The 22,109-nt window shown below is 38.0% G+C and overlaps 1 protein-coding gene across 1 annotated transcript in view; it reads right to left on the bottom strand.

Annotated features, from left to right (window-relative positions):
* The window catches only part of EPHA6 (EPH receptor A6), an 814,401-nt gene that overhangs the window by 648,217 nt on the left and 144,075 nt on the right, over positions 1 to 22,109 (bottom strand). Inside the window, exon 3 of the mRNA XM_063448791.1 lies at positions 1,365 to 2,028. Coding sequence (XP_063304861.1) covers positions 1,365 to 2,028 — 664 coding nt within the window. The remainder of the gene's footprint in view (positions 1 to 1,364; positions 2,029 to 22,109) is intronic.

Below are 22,109 nucleotides of genomic sequence, written 5' to 3'. Positions count from 1 at the left end.
AACGGCACTTCTGCCCGTAAAAAAAGACTAACACTTGGTCACATTCTGACCAGTTATTTAAGCATAATCTCTGCGAGTACACTGTGCTGTTAGATTCAAAGCATGCCTAGAAGCTTCGCAGCTCATGCTGATTTCTTATACGATGCTGACAATAATAATCTAGTTCTCTGCTTGTGAAGCTGGACATCTTTCCAGAAACATACATCTTCAGAATTGCTACTACTTGGTGAACGCAATTTTATCTGTTATAGGTATCATGAAACCTTAATTACCGGCTCGTTGCGTGCTCTCCTTTTTAACATTGGAGTGTGCAAAATCATTTTAAACCTTTGGGATAAGAAATAAATAATTGCTGTGATACAGCATAACTTGCAAAAACTATTGGTTGTTTGTTCCCCTTTGCAATTTTAGGAAAGAGTTAGGAGAGCAGCCAGAGGTATCCAGCTGTCTTATGTTAGCCGTAAAAGAAAAGCAGCTGTATATTGGTATATACAAAACACAACGAGAATGCACACCTGCTTCTCGTAAGTACAATATTTTAGTTTTGTTTTGTTATGTACTAAAATCACAAAAAGGTAAAACAAAACCTCAATCATTCCAATATCGAAATGGTAGCTTGCATAATCTCAGGAATTTTCACTATATCTGCTCTCCGTAGATGTTTGCAGTTTCCTGAATCACAAAGGGAGGCTGATCATATGATATTCAAACATTTTAATCAATATGTTTATTTCTGGAGTGATCAATGACAGAGGAAACCCAGCACTGCTCTCAGAAATTATTCATTCTAAGTGCGTAACTACCCTTTCAAAGTAATTTCAAATAAACTTTGCCCTTTCTGGTGCTTGGGTGAAAGTAAACACCATTGTTGCAAAAACTAGCCTGTTATAGCTCTGTCTGTATAAAATGCAGTTAGAAATTACCTATTGGCCAAATGAATCTATTTTTGCAATAAACAATCACTTTTTTTCCACTTTGATTCTTTTTTAGTCACTTCAAGTAAGTTTTTTTAATAGCTGCAGAAGTAGGAGACCAGCCAGAGGTATTACTTAGAATATTTTTTTCATTTAAACCAATAATATGAATATAACACAGTCAGACTATGTCACAGTATTTTTTTTTTTTTTAATTAAAGTAGAATTGAAGTAAGGGCTGCCAACTTATTCAACCTAACAATATTTTTGTATAAGAGAATATATTTAGAATGTATATTCTTAAACAAACCAAAATCAAGTTTTTCAAAGTTCTTCGAAATACAGCTTAGTGCCAGAATGAGATATTTGGATTGATGCCTCCGACAAAGGAATCTAAGCTTTATCACATTGTTACAATTGTTTGGTATTATAAAATGGTACGTTGCTTACCTTGACAAGACCCATCTACTTCTTCATATCCAACACTGCAGACACAACGCCCTAGTGGTACAAGCCAATCTCCATCAGCTCCACAATACAATTTTGGAGTATCCCGTTCCTCAGCATATTTTATGCAAGAGCCTCGTACTTCCACAAGTGAAGATGAGTCAACTCTTGGTATAGTGTCTGGAAACATTGCCAAATTTCGGACCATATATGGACATTTTTTGTAGTAAACTCTTACTGAAACTAGAGCAATACAGGCTCCTATATCCTGAAATGCTAAGTAAAATCCTTTCTTTGTAATTGGGCCCACTTCACGTATTTCAGTGTTCAGTTTTAGAATGCGGTCTCCTAAATCCATTTGTGTAAAGCTCTCATCAGCAGCAATTGTATCAATTTTACTGTATTGGCTTGGCTTGAATTTTACTGCATGGGCATCTTCTGACTCCATGTAATAAAGATTAAACGTCTCCTTACAGGTACCCACCACCCACGGGATGCTGTTACAGTCCCTGAGTGTGAACTTCATTTCAACAAACACTTTTTGTGCTGCATCACGAGAGATCCAGTTCGTACGGAGCCAGTTGTTTTGGTTTGCTTCCATAACATTGCATACCTGGTAAGTATGAATAGGTCTGTTGTATTCATCCATTTCTGTGATAGAGTCCCACTGAAATAGAAAAGGGGAAATGTTATTTAGAACTAGTTTTCATTACATGGATTATAAAAAATAGGCCAGAGCTTGAAAGTTCTATTCGCCCACTAGTCATTGTCGAGTAAAAATGTAGCCATGGTGAGTAGAAATTCCCCCCTAGTGAGTGTGTCATGAATCCATCAGTTTTACAGTAGTGAGTAACTTTTATCTTTCAAAACATTTTATTTTTTGGGGGGTGGGTGGGAGAATGAATATAAACAAAATCTCATGTTTTCTTTTAATAGATCTTTTTCTCTCTTTTGCTTTCTTTATATCCAGGAGGCTCTGACATACTGACTATTTAATAATTATAGAAAACTGAAAATAAAATAATTGGAAAACAATGAAGAAGCCTTAGAGTGTTGGAAAACAGTATTGTAAGTATATTTAAATTGAAAGGGCCACTGTTTTTCAAGAAATTCATCCCTCTCTTGGACTGGTAGTAAAAGACATTTACCAACTATATTTTATACTGCCGAGTGACATTTTGCAACTATATTGCTAACTATTTGGAGACTATTTCTACAGTGATTGCTTACCACTGAGTGCATTTTGCAACCATATTGCATTTTACAAAGTGTGTTTAGCAGCTATATTACTTACTACTAAGTGCATGTAATTGCTGATTAGAAATTGAGCTTAGGTTTTTTGGGGTTTTATAGTAGGTGTAAACATTTCATATTTTATATTAGTACCATATTAGTACCTCATTGGTTTAGTGCCCCAGCGTATTAATATTTAAGCTATTGAAGCACTTACTTGGTGGAATAGTGCATTGGAGGTTAGTAAGAAACACACTTTTCTCAACAGCACTTTCAACTCCATGGCGATGTTATGATACCTACAGATGAACACTCCGACATCCCTTTCATAGCGCTATATTCAGGCAAGTGCCTGCATATATGTCACTGCATGGGTTACGTTACATGTATATCATTCTATAGAAAGCTGAGATAAATTCTAATATTATTTATTTAATATATGTCCTTAAGTATGTATTGGAGAGCTGGGTAGGACTATTAGAATACACATTGCTTAATAACAGCAATACTTAAGTAACTAAAACAGAACATGCATTGCTTAAAAAAAGTCACCAAACAGTTATATAAAATTCAAATAACAAGTAAAGTCACAAACACAATAAAAAAATTATGATGACATCATAAAAAGTTCAATAAATACACCAATCACAAAGCAAAAATTTGGGGGCTTAGACATACCACAATCCCATACTTCATACCAACATCAATGCTCCCTAACTTTAAATGAGACAGTCTTTTTTGTGGGCGATAAATATGCAAAACTATATTAGATGCATAGTTACTTAATTTAGACTGATTTAAATTTTAAAACATGTGTGCATCTCAGAATGCTTTTAATAGAAAACCCCTATTTATCTACGCTGATCATATGGAAGGATATTTATGGAGAGACCAAGCCACGCATGACTCAGATTGAAGATTATATTACACTATTATCTAGCATATAAAACAAGCTGAATGTCTTGTGTTACTGGTTTCTGTATAATTAAACAGACGAGTCTTTACAGCAAATGCAAATTTGTGTTTTAAAGCAAAGCAGAACTAAAACACTATTTACAGGTGCGTTTTAGTAGATTACTGTTTAACGACTGAATAAATCCATATGTTTAGCATTCCGTTTTCTATCCTCCTGCATTTAAATCCTGTGTATGTAGGAACTAAGAAACATCAATATACGCTAAAGCTACAATGGTCATTAAAGCCCAATAGACAAGTCCAAGCAAGATGGTTACTCTTTTCCTGTTCTATTCTGCCGTAAATTTTGAAAGCAGTAATGTGTCTGATTTGCTCCTTGGCTAATTTTTTTAGTTTTTTGGACACTAGACAGTCAACTGGATATGTTTATTTACTCCTCATCAATGGCAATTCCGGAAGAGAAGAGTAGTCATAGACTATTTTCACCATCAAAAATTGGACCTCATTTAGGTCTCTCGGCAATGGAGATAAGATAGATAGAATAGGCTTTTGAAAAAGTAACATCCACTAAACTTTTAAAACTATGCTATACAAAATACACTACATGTGAGGTGAGGTAAGGAAAAAGCTTTGGAAAAAAAAGAAAAATAAGACAAAATGACTTATGAAATTGTGGAAAATGCACCTATGAAGATAATTCAATATGTCATGTTGAACTTTATTTTATTGCTTTGAGAAGAGTCATTTAGCCTATGTTCCTGTTACATTACACAGAAAAATGCATACACAAATTGCACTTAAATAATATCCCGCTGACAACTGTTGCATTATTTATCCAAATGATATCCAAATGCCATATAAGTTCCATGGGAGCACATTTCCATGAGTGTAACTGCTTTGTAAAAAGGCAGAAAACAATCTGTCTCCAATCGTTGAGTAATTTAAACCACACTGAACAAAACAAATGACTAACACAGAGCCGAACCATAACTTTTTTTTATATGTCGAGATCATTCTGGATGTGCAGGTTCATCATTTGCACACATTAAAGATGTATTGTCGCATCATAGATTAACTACTAGAAAACTCTAACAATGCAAATTTTCTGCCTCTTCTCTAACTTTCAACATTTTCACCTACAAACAACACAGATATATAAAGCTCATTTATGTTGTGAATATTGAGATAACTTTAAAAGAAAGATGAAAAAAAAGAAACTCAAGTTCATCAATCAATTTCTGATACAAATAAGCAAACATTTTTCTTTGAACTGTTATTTCCTAATATAGACAAATGATGTCCATAATGACTATCATAGCCCTGTTTATAAAAAACAAACAAAAAAAACCCATCAAGATTATTTCAAAAGCATCTAATGTATTGTGTCACCTCCCTAGGTCCCATTTGCCAGGGAGCACTTATGAGGTCCACCAAAGCAGGCACGTGGTTTAAATACTTTTTAAATAAGCTTTTTAAAATGATTTAATTTTTTTTTTTGGCTACATTTTAAAATTATTTGTTTTCAATATATTACAATATTAAATAATATATAGAAAACAAAAGACAACAAATACAGGGTGCGCTGGATAAAATAAACGAAAACGATAACACGAAAAGGAAAGTCTCTATAGGTACAGTGTAGACCTTGAGTAACTGTTCTTCTGTTCTCGCTTTGGAATCGCAGTGGTTGGATATGAAACACAAAAGCAGAGAAGGGGGGGACCAATAGTGCAAAACCGTATTGTTGAGAGGATCACGAACAACACCGACGTAGAGAAATGCCAACTTACAATTTGTAGAGCTAAGCCCAGCTCTAGGTAAAACAGCTTACAGTGGTATTTGATGGGAAGTATCAAATCAACAATACGGTTTTGCACTATTGGTCCCCCCCTTCTCTGCTTTTGTGTTTCATATCCAACCACTGCGATTCCAAAGCGAGAACAGAAGAACAGTTACTCAAGGTCTACACTGTATCTATAGAGACTTTCCTTTTCGTGTTATCGTTTTCGTTTATTTTATCCAGCGCACCCTGTATTTGTTGTCTTTTGTTTTCTCCATTTTCTGAAGGGTTTGAGGGTAGCCCTTCCTCTCAGGTGTGCAGCTTTTTTCCCCCTTGTGATCAGTACTGTAGCGCTGTTCCCTTCTCACCTTTTCTCATTAAATAATATATGACATAAATATAATATATATATAAAAATATAAAACAAATCTAAATATTCAAATAGTTTTAATCATGTTAAATCATTTTAAAAGTTTACCCAAAAATATTGAATTATTTCAGAAGCTTATCAGAAAAAAAAATGAAATCTGGGACATTGAAACTAGTGCGGTACTGGCATTAGTGGTTATTTTTGAAACTTGGCTTCTCAGCCATTAAATTGAACAACAACATTCATTCAGTGCTGCTTTATGATCTGGATATTTAGAAGAAGACGTTGCGTTCACGAGATCTGCAAGAAATATTGTCAATGAAATCCAAATCCCATTAGAAAAATATGAGATTAATGATTTTTTGTTGTTTTACTGTGTAACAGACCGTTTCAGCAGACAAGGGGTTAAAATCCATTTAGGCGATATGCCCCTTTTCTGAGAGACAGGCACAGCTACTGCAGAACATCAAACTCCCGAACTGGATACAAAATAGCACTCCAAACTGGAACCTCACGAATAGCCGCTAGCAGACGAACAGGAAAAGCTCCCAAGCGGCTTACACTCCTGGCAGTCAGTCCCTATCAGCATACAGTGAATCCCCCCAAGAACGAGACAAGGCTCCGTGTTGAGGGTCTAGCAGTGGTCTGTTTATTGAGGGCTACCTGCCCCTGTATTTATGCAGGTCTCCCACCTGGTGGACACTCCCCTAGGGGACCAGATGGAAGACTGTAACAAAAGACAGACATTTAGCATTTCAGGACAAACAGAAGTAAAACATCCCCACAATGCATCCTGGCTTCCTCCCTTCTGCCCTGGAGATAATTGGAGAAGTAATTCAATTATCTCCCAGGACAAAGGCAAGACTCCATTACACATGTGGGGACCCAAATACAGTAATATGCTTTAAAATACATAAAGTTACTTTTTATACATTAAACATAGAGCTGTAACACATCCCCAGATAGCTCAGGTCTGAGTGCACATTATTAGGTGAATGGCACTCAGACCACACGAATACAGTTTAATTGCCATGGAAAGTCTTTAATTACACAAATTTGCTCCATGGCATGGCTATCTGGGTTTAAACATTCCTCCAACACAAAATACCGAATTTGCATGCATTCGTTTAATCCATACGAATTAGAACCAGGGGCTGGAGGTTCAGCGGTGCCTGCACGTAAAAGTGTCTGGGTTTGGTGCATGAAAGCCGGGCAGAAAAGCGCTGGCTGCCCAGGGAGCTCCAGAACACCGCCACCTAGCGGCCGCTGAGTGTAACAGCGGCCACCCAGTAACAATCAATTAAGCTGCGGTTAACCGCAGCTTCAGGGAGGTAAATTGGCAGCACACTCCAGCTCCTGGGTGGCCAATTAACGGCGCTGGCCGGCTTCCCACAGCTCTGGGGAGGTTGCAAACAGGCTGTTTGTTCGGTAGATAGAATCTACCGAACGGCTGTGCAGAAAGGGAGAAATAAATTCTTCTGCACAGTAAAATTAACCCTTTAGCTGCCGGTCCATAATCCAAAGGCAGCAGGCGGGCAACCAGGCTCCTCCAATGCAATGTGGCAAGATTGGTCTCGTCACATACTGCACCAGACTACATTTAATAATACTCTTTTAATGATTACAGCTAACGTTTGAAACTTGTTTTGTTCTCTGGATCACATGAGGAGGTTTATGCTCTGCCTATAGTGCTATATAAAAAATAGACCATTTTTACTTTTTTTTTTTTTTTTACCCATAACACTATTGGCTGCATACATTACAAGGACAATGCTCTCAAGAAGCTGTGTTACTGATATTCCAATTAAAGTGACCTTAGCAGTAAGGGACCCTGATTCAGCAATGGTTTAAGAGCCATCTGGGTAGATTCATCAGATCATAGTCTCAGTGGAGCAACTTCAGTGCAGATGCAAAAAGCCATTATACCAAAACTGATTTTAAGAAGCATCAAGCTTCCCAGCTGTCAGTTAACTTATTGTATGTGGACATGAGCCAGCTGATTCATTAGTGATTGGAAATAGTTCTCCTGGATTTGGTTATATATATACAGAAGCAATATACACAAAATGTGCTGGCTCTGTGCTTTCGTGTGTAGAAAGACAGCATTACAGTAATATCTAAATATGGTCTGAAATTGGCAGTGCGTATTTATGCAATTGATGGAACATTTTGAGAGACCACTAGCCAAGAATTTCAATTTATATACTCAGACTTTAGCCAAAAACTAAAAAAAATATTTTTGGTCAGATCAAGCTGTCAACTAGGTGTTCATAAATTTAGCTTAGTTAAAGAAACATAATAATGAGGGTTGTGAAGGAGATGAGAAAATTAACTGGGTTAGTCTGAACTCTCTAAAAAGCTTCTATTTCATAACCTGTTATAGCTTCACTCCAGACATTAAAGGGTCACTATAAGCACCAAAACAAACTTAGCATAACAAAGTGCTGCTCAATTATCTTCCATTTAGAGTTAAATTGCTTTGTTTATGCAGCCCTCACCACACCTCAGTGCATGTGACTGCACAGTTTCCCTACACATTTCCTGTAAAAAGAGATCTAATGTTTAAACTTTCTTTATTGCATATTCAGTTAATTTAGAATTACTTGTCTCCTGCTTTTTTAAATGCCTCATAGAGCCTGTAGGAGCCTCATGTGTGTTGTTAAAGTTGAAATAAGAGTGCAGGAGACAGGAACTTCTAAAGTAAACACACTTTGCTGTCACATTTGATTGAAAATAAAACCATTTTAATGCAGGCTGTGTGAGTCAAAGCCATGGTAGTTTTTTCCAAAGCTGCATAAGCAAAAATAAAAGTGTTTTAACCCCTAAGTGGCAAATAAATCAGCAGTGAGACTGCAGGGGCTTGATCTATACATTTAAACTGCTTCATTAAGTTAAAGTTGTTTTGGTGCTTCGGGACTGGGAATAGAACAGACTATGCAGTGGGTTTCCTCTGGTTTGTAGTGAGGTTTGGAGAGCTTTGCACATGTTTTCATTTCACATGTAGTTAAGAGGGGACATTGCAGGTTCCCCCATTTTAATAGGGTTCCTTAACTGTTTCACCATCAAGAGTATGATTATGCCAGTGAGGTGTTTGTTTGTTTAATTTTACATTTCATGATGATACAGTTCTGAACATATGGATCACACAACCTGAAATTCATGACTTGGGAAGCAAACCTTGCTCACCCCCCTTCACTTGTCCCTCTATTGAATTATCAGCATTAAACATGATGTATACTTGTAAGTATAAGAAAAGATGTATGTTAACTGATTTGTATGTATTGCAGACTGACAAATGCAAATCAATGCTTTTCAGTATACCTATTCATAGCAAAAAAATGCAGCATTTGCACAATACAGAGAAAATAAATGAGTATATAACAAGTAACAGATGCAATCAGCAAATCCAGTTTGTTCTTTTTAGCCACTATGGCACCAGCAATGCTTAAAAACAAGACCCTGGCATGTCACAAAACAGAGCTGTGTGTAATTACATCACTACTCAAGAGTTGCCTTTTGAATACACTGTTATTTGTTGTCTTTGCAACTTGATAAATCAGAGTACAGAAGGTTTTCCTAGTTGGCAGAGGCATATCAAATATTTTGCCACTTGAAGAGCTACTTATGCATTGAGGGTCTGAATTGTAGTTGGTTGTTTTTTTTTCTGTGTGTTTTTGTTTTTTTTGCCATCGTTTTTATTTTAATACAGTTGTGGCAGATTTTTGTTTGTGTTGGACTGTACCGGGTGCGTAGCGTTGGACAATAGAGATATTTCCAAAAGGTCAAAGAGATATGAATCATGGTGGAATAGAACAATAGTTAAACGCAATAGCGATATATAGAAGTGGCTGCTTGCTAAAGTCAAAATAATCTAACTTTTCAGCTGTGTCATTTTTCTAACCTGTGTGTGGAAATCTAGCACGGGGAGGGTAACCTCCTGTATAAAAACTAGATAAAAGAAACACTAAGTTAGTGGGGTGACCAGGAGCTACTATTTAGTATATAGAGGGAGGGAATGTAATAGTATATTGTGTGAGAAGGCATCGGGGGAAAAAAGCTCTAGATTAGGACTCAATTTTATTGTCGCTGTACCATGTACATATAAGGGCAATGGAACACAGTTGGTCTCTGAACAGAGATGCATCAGCAATTTATAAACAATACTATTTGAAAAAAATGTATGCTCAATCTATAATTAATATCACAATTCCCAAGTACTTCCATAGAATAAAATCCTTCTTCATGAGTACCAATTAATACCTGGACATTATACAACAGTGCCACCATATAGAAATTCACCATACAACCCATAACCCCAATCTAAATAAAATGTTCTATCCCATAAGACCACAATACCTGTGCAATAAGTGTACCAACTACAAAATACTATTATACAGTTTGTTATTAAAATATAAAATAAAAAAAACAGATAATATAATAATATAATAAAACAGTAAAACACCAAACGAGACTGTATAAAAAAAAAAAAAAGATCAAAAACTGTGTGCGCATTCAATTAGGACTCTTGTACCGTTGTCTCAGACCCCACTACCATGCCAGGTGTTAGAAGACCGCTTCTCGGTTTAGCCCACATTTGGCAGCATTTAGTGGACATAGAACAATAGTTAAATTAATTCTGAAAAAAAGAAGGGATCCCAAGTGCCCATCATGAACCATAAAAAACTTCCTTCCCATAGCACACTGAGTACATGGCAGTGTGGGGCTAAAACAAACAATGAATCTTCTTTTAAATTCATCAAAAACACACAAATCATTCCATTTTATTCCTCTCTGGATGTAATACAGATTGCATTAGGTAACACACTTAATCACTTTGCTAAGCAGATCTATTAGACACCTCCTCTCAGCAGGTCTCAGTAAATGGGGCCCCGTAAGACTTATTTAAGTAAATGGACTGTGAAATGTTTGATGGCATGAAAGGTGCCTTATGGATTAGTACAGATCACTAAGTCGAGCTCCTCCAGGGCCACTCAAAAAAACAGACTGTTGGATATTTAGTGATAGAAGATGGGTTAGAGGAATTAACTTCTTCATAAGGTGCCTAATCCTTAAGATTACAGGCCAGGTGGCACTTATCCAAACTCTAACTTGCAGGACGTTGGTGACTGTAAGTGACCCCATCAGTATTTCTGGTTTGTAAGTGTCCCCTTATCACAAAATGTGTCTGTGACCTGGAAACATAGTTAGCAATATCCTTGATACTCCTGTCAATGTTGCAAATCATATTCAATGATTAATTGAATTTTAAGTGCTGCATAATGTAGGAGAGAATTGCTATTTCATTTATTCTAGCACGGGGACAGCCATCAGGCAGCATTCCAGCTGCTGTTGAACTATAATGCCTACGATTTTCCGAGAGTCAGAGGATAATGAAGAAATTACTATATAAATCAAGTGGGAGGCATCCGTTTTCCTACCCTCGTCATATGCAACGACTGGCACACCAGCTGCTGTCCAATACTACTTCCATAGATACTATGATATTGCACTCTGATTCAGAACCCAGTAAATGTGTTTAGATCATTATAAATGCCATCAATGGACCGATCTTATAAATCATATAATAAAACATGAAACTTTTAAAACAGGTCTGGTCCGTCAAACAGACAAAGCAATAACTTAAATTGGATGTATTAGGACATTGTATATTAGTATAATATTGTAATTAATATATAGTATTTTACATAATTAAAATAAATTACATATGCTCATTGGAAACTATGGCCATAACATAAGTGTATGTCATCTATTCATCAAACATCACATATATATTTATTTTCATTCATTGATAAAAAAAACTTATTAGTGCATTAAAGTAAATAAATCCCTCTCATTGTTATATAAGCATGGCTGATGAATTTCTCTGCTGGTTATTAAAATCTGGTCCCTGTAAGTCTTATGCGGAAATAAATGTTCTACCTAGTTAGCTTTGGCAGATCTATAAAACCCTATAGTAATCAAGGAAGTGGCTCATTCAAGGTTGGAATAGGATGCCTAAAGAACAAATTGTTATGACGACATAGAACAAAGATACACCCATTCAAAGATTAGAAATTAATTAAGAAAATTAAGAAAACTAATTTACTAGAGTGTTGTTTTGTTGGTCTTTGAAAGCCAACATTTTCAAGTTAGCTTTTAAATTAACTTGGCAGTCATTTAAATTCAGAAATATATCTAGTGTCAGTTTGTCACGCTTCTCACCATGAAACCCAGACAGCCAGTTGTGGTCGCCCCACAGGTGCCAGACAGGGGATTTGGACCTGGGTCCTTCAAGTCCTTGGCTTGCTATACTGCCTCTAAGCCACAGCAAATTCAGTTTTTAGGAGTATTCTATCCTTGTTACCTGGCTATGTCTGCAGCACTGGGGGCTGGACTTCTTCTGTGGCTATTACCTGTGCTTCACCTGAGGCAGATCGCTCATCAACCGGGTATTTAAGCACTGCCTCGCCCTGGGAACTTTGTCAGTTCTTTGACTCTGGTGATTGTGTGTAGTTTCTGTTTTCTTGTCTCCTGAACGTGTTCTCCAGCTTGACCCCGGCATCTTACTTTGGCTCCACTCTCTGTTTATCTTGACTTCGGGTTATCCCTGACTATCCTTCTGCTTGTGACCTTGTCTGTACTGCTTATTTGATCACCTTTCCTGCACAGCCTCTGTGCACAGATTCACAGTCCAGGTCGCTTCTTACCTGGTCACCTTGGACCGTGTTTATCTGCAAGGGTGAGCGAACATATCTGAGCTACAGACTCCAACCAAGGTAAGCCATGACACAGTTAAGAGGGTATTCTCATTAAAAGTCATATTTTTAAAATTTCACTTTCCTTAAAGTGTTACTCCAACCTGGTGGAGTCTATACAGAGATATCTTCACTCCTGTGCTGGGGTATAGTTACACCTTTGCACACAGGACTTAGGTAGCTTGGAACTCTGTTCTAGACTCCCTAATGTCAATTTGACATTATCAGCTCCAACTCTTGCAGTCAGTGTTGGGAGCACACCTGCAATGGGAAGTTTAAATATACCCTATCTCACTTCCTTATTTCAGCCATCCCCACCATCCTTATTACCTCCATTGTTTCTTTTTTAAAATTATGTCACATTCCTCCCTTGTCCATCCCTGACTCCCACCCTCCCCTCCCTAGTGCAGAGTACGCATGTGCTCTATGAAAAGCATTTTATTGAACCTCATGAGGGATGCAGTGATGTTGAACAGGGTGGGGAAGCCAGCAAGTGGTGCTTCACCCAGTTAAGTGTAAAGCTTATTTTGCAGGTTTATAAGGTAAGCGGACCTAGTTACTACTAACCAATGGGGCATTTTAAATAAATAAATAAATGGGGTTGAAGTAATGCTTTAAAGGGACACTATAGTCACCAGAACAACTACAGCTTATTGAATTTGTTCTGGTGAGTAGAATCATTGCATTTTGACCTTAAGGCTTTTGCTGTAAACGCTGTCTTTTCAGAGAAAATGCAGTGTTTACATTACAGCCTAGTGATAACTTCACTGGCCACTCCTCAGATACCTGTTAGAGATCCTTCCTGGGTCATGGCTGACTAAAATGCATCCAAACGTTCAGTATCTCCTCCCTCTGCATGCAGACACTGAACTATCCTCATAGAGATTAATTGATTCAATTTATGTCTGAGGAGATGCTGATTGGCTAGGGCTGTGTTTGAATTGTGCTTGCTCTGCCCCTGATCTGCCTCCTTGTCAGTCTCAGCCAATCCTATGGGGAAGCATTGTGATTGGATCAGGCCACCACTTCTGATGATGAATTTAGAGGTCAAAAGAAGTTCACAGGCAGAGGCAGCAGCTTCAGACTTGAATACAAGTAATATTTTACTATTTTTAGGGAGGCAAAGGGGGCCAAGGGGGCTAGATAGTGGTTTTAACACTATAGGGTCAGGATTACATGTTTGTGTTCCTGACCCAATAGTGCTCCTTTAATGAATAGTTTGGGCTGACTGTCCCCCAAATCAAACTCTTTCCATTTGACACTTTCTGTATCGCCTCTCATACACTTGGAGTGGTGAAGGACTTAAGTTAAGGCTTGTATATCAGAAGACACTGTCACAGGGAGAGAGGACACAAAAATAAAGGATAGGATGGATGGAAATAATTGTGTGAGTTTTCTTCCTAAAAAGTTGTATTTTCAGGCATGTTCACCAGATGGGTTCCCATTTGTTGGGGACATTACCAGCAGCTGGGAGACATGGAAGGAAGTTAGTGAAGGCAATCAGGTGTCAAATAGCAACGTTAAAGCAGCTAAAAGTAAATGTATTTATTTGCACAGAGAGGTCCATTGTTTATTGGTAGGGTATTTAGGATATTTAAAGGGTTACTCCAACCACCATAACCACTTCAGTGAGTTATGTTGGTAGGCGTCAGCATGTGCAGTGTTTTAGCTTAAAACTCTGTACTTGCTGAGATATTTAAAATTGTGTACTGGGAGTTTGTTACACCACCAGCACATGTGACATTGGCAGCCCACAGCTCTGTCCCAGGCTGCCAATGACTATTCTGTGCATTAAAAACATCTGTCAGTACACTGCTGACTGACATGATCTTCCCATTGCAGATGCTCTGATTGCTTTCCCCTCCCACCCACATTGCATTCCCTCCCACATCCCTCCATTGCACATAGTATTTATTTTTTTAAAGCCCTCTCTACATCCTCTCCATTCCCACCCCTTCCCTCCACTTGTCGGCCCTGAGCACACACATACACTTTTGCATGTTTTACTGCAAATCGAGGAAGGACTTCTTCATAGTGTCCAATAGGAAACACACGAAAGCCACCACTGAAAGGTTAAAGTCACCCTTTAAAAATGGTTTTCCATGCTAAAATACAAGAGGTTTAATATCTTTAATATCAGCTAATGATTCAATTAACTCTGCATAGCATATCAACATACCTTTAGGTTTAGTAGATAATTTGGTACTAAATTGTATATGTGAGGAAATAAGGTGGAGAATGACGGCTCCCGGGGCACACTGAACACCTAAGGGTAGTTTTATTAAGGCAAAAATAGGTGATATTCGGTATCAAAGAACTAACAAGCAGCAATCACAATATAAACAAATAAAATTACACTTGCACCTAAATTAGCCTGTTTTTTCGTGATACATTTCCCCACAAATGTAGTATTTTTTACCCACAACTGCACCTGTTTTGCCTTGATAACCCCATCATATCTGATAAAATGGCATTCTCTAGCTTTGTAATACAGATAAACAAACCCGTGGCCCAGTCAATGTTTTGGAATATTGTAGGTTTAACCCCTTAAGGACACATGACATGTGTGACATGTCATCATTCCCTTTTATTCCAGAAGTGTGGTCCTTAAGGGGTTAAACAGTGATGGGGGAGGGGGCGGGGGGTTAAAAGTTCCTGAAGTAAAGTGCATTTCGCCTTGTGCTTGAATAGAGCTCAATCAGTCTAATAGCAGTTGTCGTCTTGATTTTTCAGGTAAAGCCTGGAATTGTTGTCTGTACTAGAAGCTGTTAATTTTTTAAGAAACTGAATAACATATTTAACCTCTGCTGTTTTTTCTGGCTTCAAAACACAAAGAAATTAGCACTAGCTCTGTACTTCAAATCTCTATCTCAGCAGGATTATTTGCCTTAAGTCTATCAAAATTACTATCCCTTATGGAAATAATAGAATTGAAGCATAATTTAGAAACATAATTTATTCTCAAATCAAAATAGGGTAAACACAAATTGCGTACTGAACCTACACCACCTCTGCTCAAACCTTGAATGTTGTTTTATGCCTTGAAGATGAATAGATAATTAAGTGACCTCTATATCCCGTAGGCTTTCAGATGTACAAAATGTAACAAAAAACAGACAGGTGTCTGAAGTAGGCATATTCGAAATAGTGATTCCTAGAGAAATAGCATTTAAAATCAAATCTTAATAAATCAATATTCAATACTACAAATCAATGTTTGCACTGGGTCAAAAACAAGATTTAGCAGCTAAATAATCTCAGAGGTGCAGAGTAAAAATATATTGGCTTTTTTTTTTTTCTTAACACCTTCACTACATGTATACATGATTTCAAACATAAGTTCCCACACTCCAGAATTGTGTATAAACAATTTAGAAAACTCTAAGTAAAATTTTTGCATGAATTTTTATTTAAATACTGTGCCGTAAGTACAGGCAGACGGCTATCAGCTGTGACACAACAATCATCTCATCATTGACTACATGGAGAACTGTTCTCTGGTTTCCAAACCAGTCCTCAAGGCACACTTAACAGTCCAGGATTTAGAGATTATAGAGTTGTGTCTAAGGTGTTTTTAGAGGGAAAAAAAACATATTGACACAACTGGGTAATCTCTAAATCCTGGACTGGTAAGCGTGCCTTGAGGAATGGTTTGGAAACTACTAGTGTAGACCCTCAAGCTGCAACAAAAGCAGATGGTTCTATATTCTTTCCACTCAAAAGCTGGAACAATATCGTGGAACAGGGGTTACCATGTTACAATTCTACCCAGATTCCCAAGGTAGCAAATGATGAGAACATTGTATGTTGGGTTCTGTGTGTGAGGTTTTTTTCTGTAAAAATTGAGCTGTGAGAATGTGTCAGTATGTAAGAGTGGTTAAAAGGTGCATGTGGGGATGTAGGAATGGTACACAAATGAGCTGTGGAGGAAATCAGGGAGATATATGGGAAGTTACACATCGATAAGTCTCGTGCAAATTGGAATCTAAAGGCAACTTAGCTGCAATATGAGTTTAACATGGGCAATGTCATTTTCAGTTTTCAGCGGATTTCTGGGCTGCTCACTGAGTTTCACAGTGGGGAACAATTAGCCGGACCTAGGAGCAGACGGGTTGAGACTTCTGTTTCCGCATACCACCAACCCCCAAAAAGAAGACACCCCAGAAAAGGTGCAGGTTGTGCTACCAGAGGGGCATAAGGACTGAAACCAGCTTTTACTGCCCTGAGTGCCCCACTCAGCCCGGCCTTTGTATGGGCAACTGTTTTAAAGTTTTTCACACCCAACTGCAAATTGTGTGTGTATAAAATAGATCGAGAAAGAGATTTTTATTTATTTTTTTATTTTTTTCTTCCATTTTAAATTCGCAGATGATGTTTAGGGCCAAAGAGGCTGCTGCAATTCTGACCTCTGACTCTGTATATTTTATTTTTCTAATTTTATTTAGTTAATTGTAGATTATACTTGGTTTAGTGTAACTATAATCTTAATTTTATTAATGACAGGAGGCGAATATTTGCTTAAGTCTCTCTTTACTAGAACTCCACAGCAGTACATTAACAGAGAGATAAAAACACCAAAGACAAAAAAAATCAGGAATCTATAAAAGGCTTCTCCCAACTAACTATTTCCTCTTTCACGCTGTGACAAAGTACATGAACAATACACCACAAATACAACAACAGGAGAAACAAACATAACATAACGATGTATTCCATCCGAAATTGAAACCGTGGAACCAGTGGGTGAAGCCTTGACATTTATCCTGTAGAGTAGTCGGATCTAAGAACTGTAGCCAAACCATTAAACTGAAACGAGATAAACAGAGTCGAAACACTGATTAGCAAATGAAATGTACTGAGAAAACATGAATCCCCGTCGTAAAGACTGACAGTATAATATCCCAGATAGTGAAAAAAACCTGAATCTCCATCATGAAATACTGATGGTACCATATCCCAGATAAACCCCAACTCCCCCAGATAACCAACCTAGCCCAGGAGACCAGGTGAATAAACAACAAGTCAGTCAAACCAACAAACAACAAGGGGAGGGAGAAACTGGGAGGGAAATATTCGCCTCCTGTCATTAATAAAATTAAGATTATAGTTACACTAAAGCTAGTATAATCTACAATTTTATAGCATGACAGGAGGCTTCATATTTGCTGTTTTAACGCTCGGACAGCAAAGACCAAAGAAACACGATCCGCCGTACCAACCTAAACTCTGCGAAGATAGCTCCTCGTAACAGGCAGGAAAGCGTACGATGTCTAGGAGAAAAAACGCCCGACATGTCGGTACCTGAAGTCGCCGTATTACGGACTGAAGTGAACCGAAAAAACCTATACGCCCCCGCCAATGCCAACCACAACCAAGCGGTACATGAAGGGCAAGAAAAAGGGAAAAACCATTTAAACAAACGGTGACGTCGAACACCGCCTAAAGGTGGGAACGCTACCAAAGTAAGAACATGATCCAACTAAGGCTGATAGACAACTAAGGTCCGAACCGCCGAACCTATCTGAAAGAAAAACAAGGTATAATAACAGAGATAACTCAAGAATCAGTGAATGGGCAAAACCCAACAGAACCCACCATAGTAGCATGACAAAAACGCACGTACCCCCTGGGGAGATGAATACCCGTCCTCAGGAATCATAAAGGGAATTCTAAGCAGAGCGAGGCCCGCCGACAGTTGTATGCGCTACCTAATCTAATTAATATGGCAGTCCTCGGTAATAAAGTGACTGAACAATACCCGAACCCTGTAAAAGCGGTAGCAAAATTAGGAGATCCGTAGCCAACTACATCAGAGTCGCCATGGATACCAAAGTCTCACAATCCCTGAGATCAAATGAGCAAGGGTCCAGGGAATCCAGGAACTAGGTTCGACTCTGCCAAAGCGGAGATCATATTTCCAAAGTACCAGCAGACCGAGGCACCTGTAGAAAGTTCCTGAGACCAAACAAACGGAGGAGACTCATCTGCATCTTCGTGTCGAACACTCCTGGAGGGAAGCGTCCATCACTGAGCAAACGGGTCCATCATCCAGCCGAACTGGTCGGGGCCTGATGGGTCCTCAGTGGACTAAAGTCTTGACGCCGGGTCCTCCCAGAGAAACTATTCCATACGTACGAGAACTCGGGCAGAGGAGAGCGTAGGAGGCACCCCCTTGCGTCCAATCCGCCCTCCAGGACTCTACTCCTTGAGATGTAGAGGAGGTCGATATTTCCCTGGTTGTAACGAAATCCAGGGACTCGAACAAGGGAAAACACAGGGAGCGTCTGACCTTTCGGTCTGAGAGGTACCTCGCAGGGGGTCCGGCAAGCCCGTCCAGGTAGTCTGTACAGCAAGATGTCCTATATCGACGAAGAGTCGCGTCCGGATCCAAATGCGTGGAAAACGAGAAAGATCTCTTCAAATAGTTTTGGAATTCCTGAATGTCCTCAATTCCTCCCAACCTGCCAACCAGGTTGTATTGTCACCCAAATGACTGATGCACAAGATACCTATCTCACCAGGGAGAAAATAGAGGCCACCTTACCAGAACTGGGCCCCGCGGTCCCTAGAGGTTTCTTGAGGGCCGCGTCTAATTCAAAGTAACCAATGAATATACGTTCAATCGTAGACTCGTGCTGGGACTCCGATGGGCTCAGATCCCTTTATCCCAAGCATCTCCAGCAGACCAAATTGCGTTTAGGATAGGGTCATCTGCCACCCCAGAATCGGGGCCCCGTCTGGGATGTCATCTGAAAGTGGAGGCAAGTGTAAAATTCCGGGTCAAGGGTCCTATTCCCTATACGGTACTATAAGGTACCAGTTGGAGCTGAGATAAGCCTCCATCAAGTATTTCCATGTAAAAAAGGATACATATTATACTTCCTCGTATGTTCCGCTAGCACAACTCACTCGTGTAGCGGAAAACAATCGGCTTGCCAGTGCGGACTTAATAGTATGGGCACTGCAGTGGGCCGCACTCAGGATCTCCTGAATACTACACAGGTGCTTAACCAGCAAAACCGCAGTGCTGAAATGAACAGGTCTCCTATATGGCATTGTAGCTTCACGAAATAGTGCCAAAGACATACAATAAGGGTATCGCTGTACTCAGCAGATGTAGCTGAACACAAAATTAGTTTTTGTACAGGAATAGCATACACCAATGTTACGAAATACACATGAGAAGTTCTTTGTTATAAGTTTGTGTGTCAAAAAAAACCCAAAAACTAAATTTGACTCCAATATTTAGCAGAGATTGGCGGTGAAATGGCTACATTAAAAGTGTCAACATAACCTTAGTAAAATAGCCTGTTATGTCTACTCTATATAAATATATACTTTTGTGTGGCAATTTTGTTTTCTCTGTTGGCTATTAAGCTTACAAGACAAACCAACCAGATTATAAAAGTTTATTTTACTCGTTTTGTGACCTGTAATTACCAAATAAAACATAAAATTCTAGATGCATTATATATTCTGTAAATCAGAACTAAATTTATTTTTAATTACTTTCCTTAACCTACACTAATTATGCACACATTATTATTGCACAAACTGTAAAAAAAAAACTTTCTTTTTTTTTTTTAAATAAATAAGCATTTATATATGTATGTCACATCAAATTAAAGCCCTTTTTTGTCCTTTAAAAAAATGGTATATAATATGTGTTGGTGCAATAAAATAGTAAAATGCTAATTGCAGTTGAACGCAAACAGCAAAACATTTGAAAATTACTCGTGTCCTTAAGTGCAAGACAAGCTTTTGAATCTGGGACTAAGAAATCTGCAATAAATGAAGCAACATTCATGATCCTAATCTTGTGCTGAATTAGCCCATCTATCTACACCACATGTATTAAATCTGCTCCAATAATCCGAATAAGTCTCGTGAAGGGTATTTTGCAATTTTGACAAGTAGTTATACCTATATCTCGATAGCACAAGATGCAGGGGATATGTCATGACTAGGACACCTTGGCTTGAAGAATGTAAAATATATTCTTGTAGAATAGGAGTAGTTTGTGACACCAATCTGACTCCATCTGTGTCAGCATTCAACACAACCCAATACACAAACAATATTTAAATACTTGCTGTGCCCCTTCTATAGCTGGTGCCATTTAAGTGATTGTCAGTCCGAAACACGCACTTACCTAACTGTAGATCACTCTGCCATCATGAGTTTTAATTGCTTTATTAATTCCTTGGAAGGCATTGCCAGGCAAACCACTGTTTTCTTTGACCAAGTAGGCCCAGCCACTACTGGGGCTCATTTAAACGGCACTGTGGGGTTGCCAGTACCTATTTACAGGGGGTATGAGTATACTCACTAAATAAATATTGGGGGGAAAAATCTGATATTTAGATTCTTTTTAGTTTTCAAACTAAATTCACTTGCCTTATTCAATATGTCTTTTCTATCTTCTCTGCATTTTATAAAATAATTTTCCATTTCTATACTAATATAATGCGACATGATAAACATAAAATGCTTAAGGAATTGGCTGAATTAGTGATGAAACATTGGTGCAATCTTGGACTTGGATCTATATGGTTCATAAATAGTCTCCAAGTAGCAATGCCATCTTCTAGCTGCTACAGTACTGCTGGGTCATAGATAATTTATCTATCTAGAGAATAAGGGCTTGGGAAATATTCTTATTACAAATCTAAAGCTTTAAACCACTTCCTCGTAAAATGTTTGGCACTATCTATTACTTTGGTATTCAGTTGCAAGAACAAAGTTTAAAATGTTTAAATATTATTTGCTAGCAAATTAAAAATATAATTTCAACATCCATTTTAGATGATTATAATATATGAAAACTTGATGATTTGTATTTTTGATTTAAACAAAATGAGTAGATGATAAAGTTTTATAAAGCTATTATTCATTTTCTTAGTGAACCCATAAGAACATTTTAGATGTTGGTTAATGGTGAATTAAAAGTCAGGAGCCAACCAAATATGAAATGATGATATAATGATGATATCATATCTTTGTAATAATGTTTAAGACCAGTAGGAATATTGTTGCCTACCCTTTCACCATATTGAAACCTGACGTCTTGCATGCATGAACACTAAACACCTTATTAATTTGGGTGGTTCCTGACTTCTTGATGTTGCATGAGTTCCTTCTCATTGCAGTGTGGACGAGCATCTATTTACTCCAGCAATGTCAATCTAGTTATTCAAAAATCCAATGTTTATAGTTCCTTCAAAGCAAAATCTCTTTAGCAGAGTGTTTCTTCCATAGTATCTTAGTTTTTGAGTAAAAGCCTAATGGACCTGTAACAAGTTTCTACACTCCTTCATTGCACTGAGACACACTTATAAAGTATCACCATAGTATAACTACATTACAGCTGACAAAACAGAAACCAGTTGCGAACAGTCATAACATTATGTATTTTTTTTCATAACTGACAGTTTCACCTGCTGTTTTTGTCTTCAATCTGTCTGTTTGCCTTATTTTTTTTGTATCCACTGGGCAATTTATTTGTCAGTGTATTCTACTCATACATGGAATTTCAGATACTGGAACACTTTAGAGATCAAGTGCATTTTCTCTTTTCAGCAAAACACATATTTAAATTTGATAATGTACTGTGTGGTTTAAAAGTTGATACATGCATACTTAAATTCTGTTGCCTGCCTTGACTTTAGCCAGCTCTTTACATAATGACCCAAAGC

This window comes from Pelobates fuscus, chromosome 1, assembly GCF_036172605.1.
Source record: "Pelobates fuscus isolate aPelFus1 chromosome 1, aPelFus1.pri, whole genome shotgun sequence".
Classification (NCBI taxonomy): Eukaryota; Metazoa; Chordata; class Amphibia; order Anura; family Pelobatidae; genus Pelobates; species Pelobates fuscus.
The sequence above is the reverse complement of the archived record's forward strand: the minus strand, read 5'-3'. Positions and strand labels throughout refer to the sequence as shown.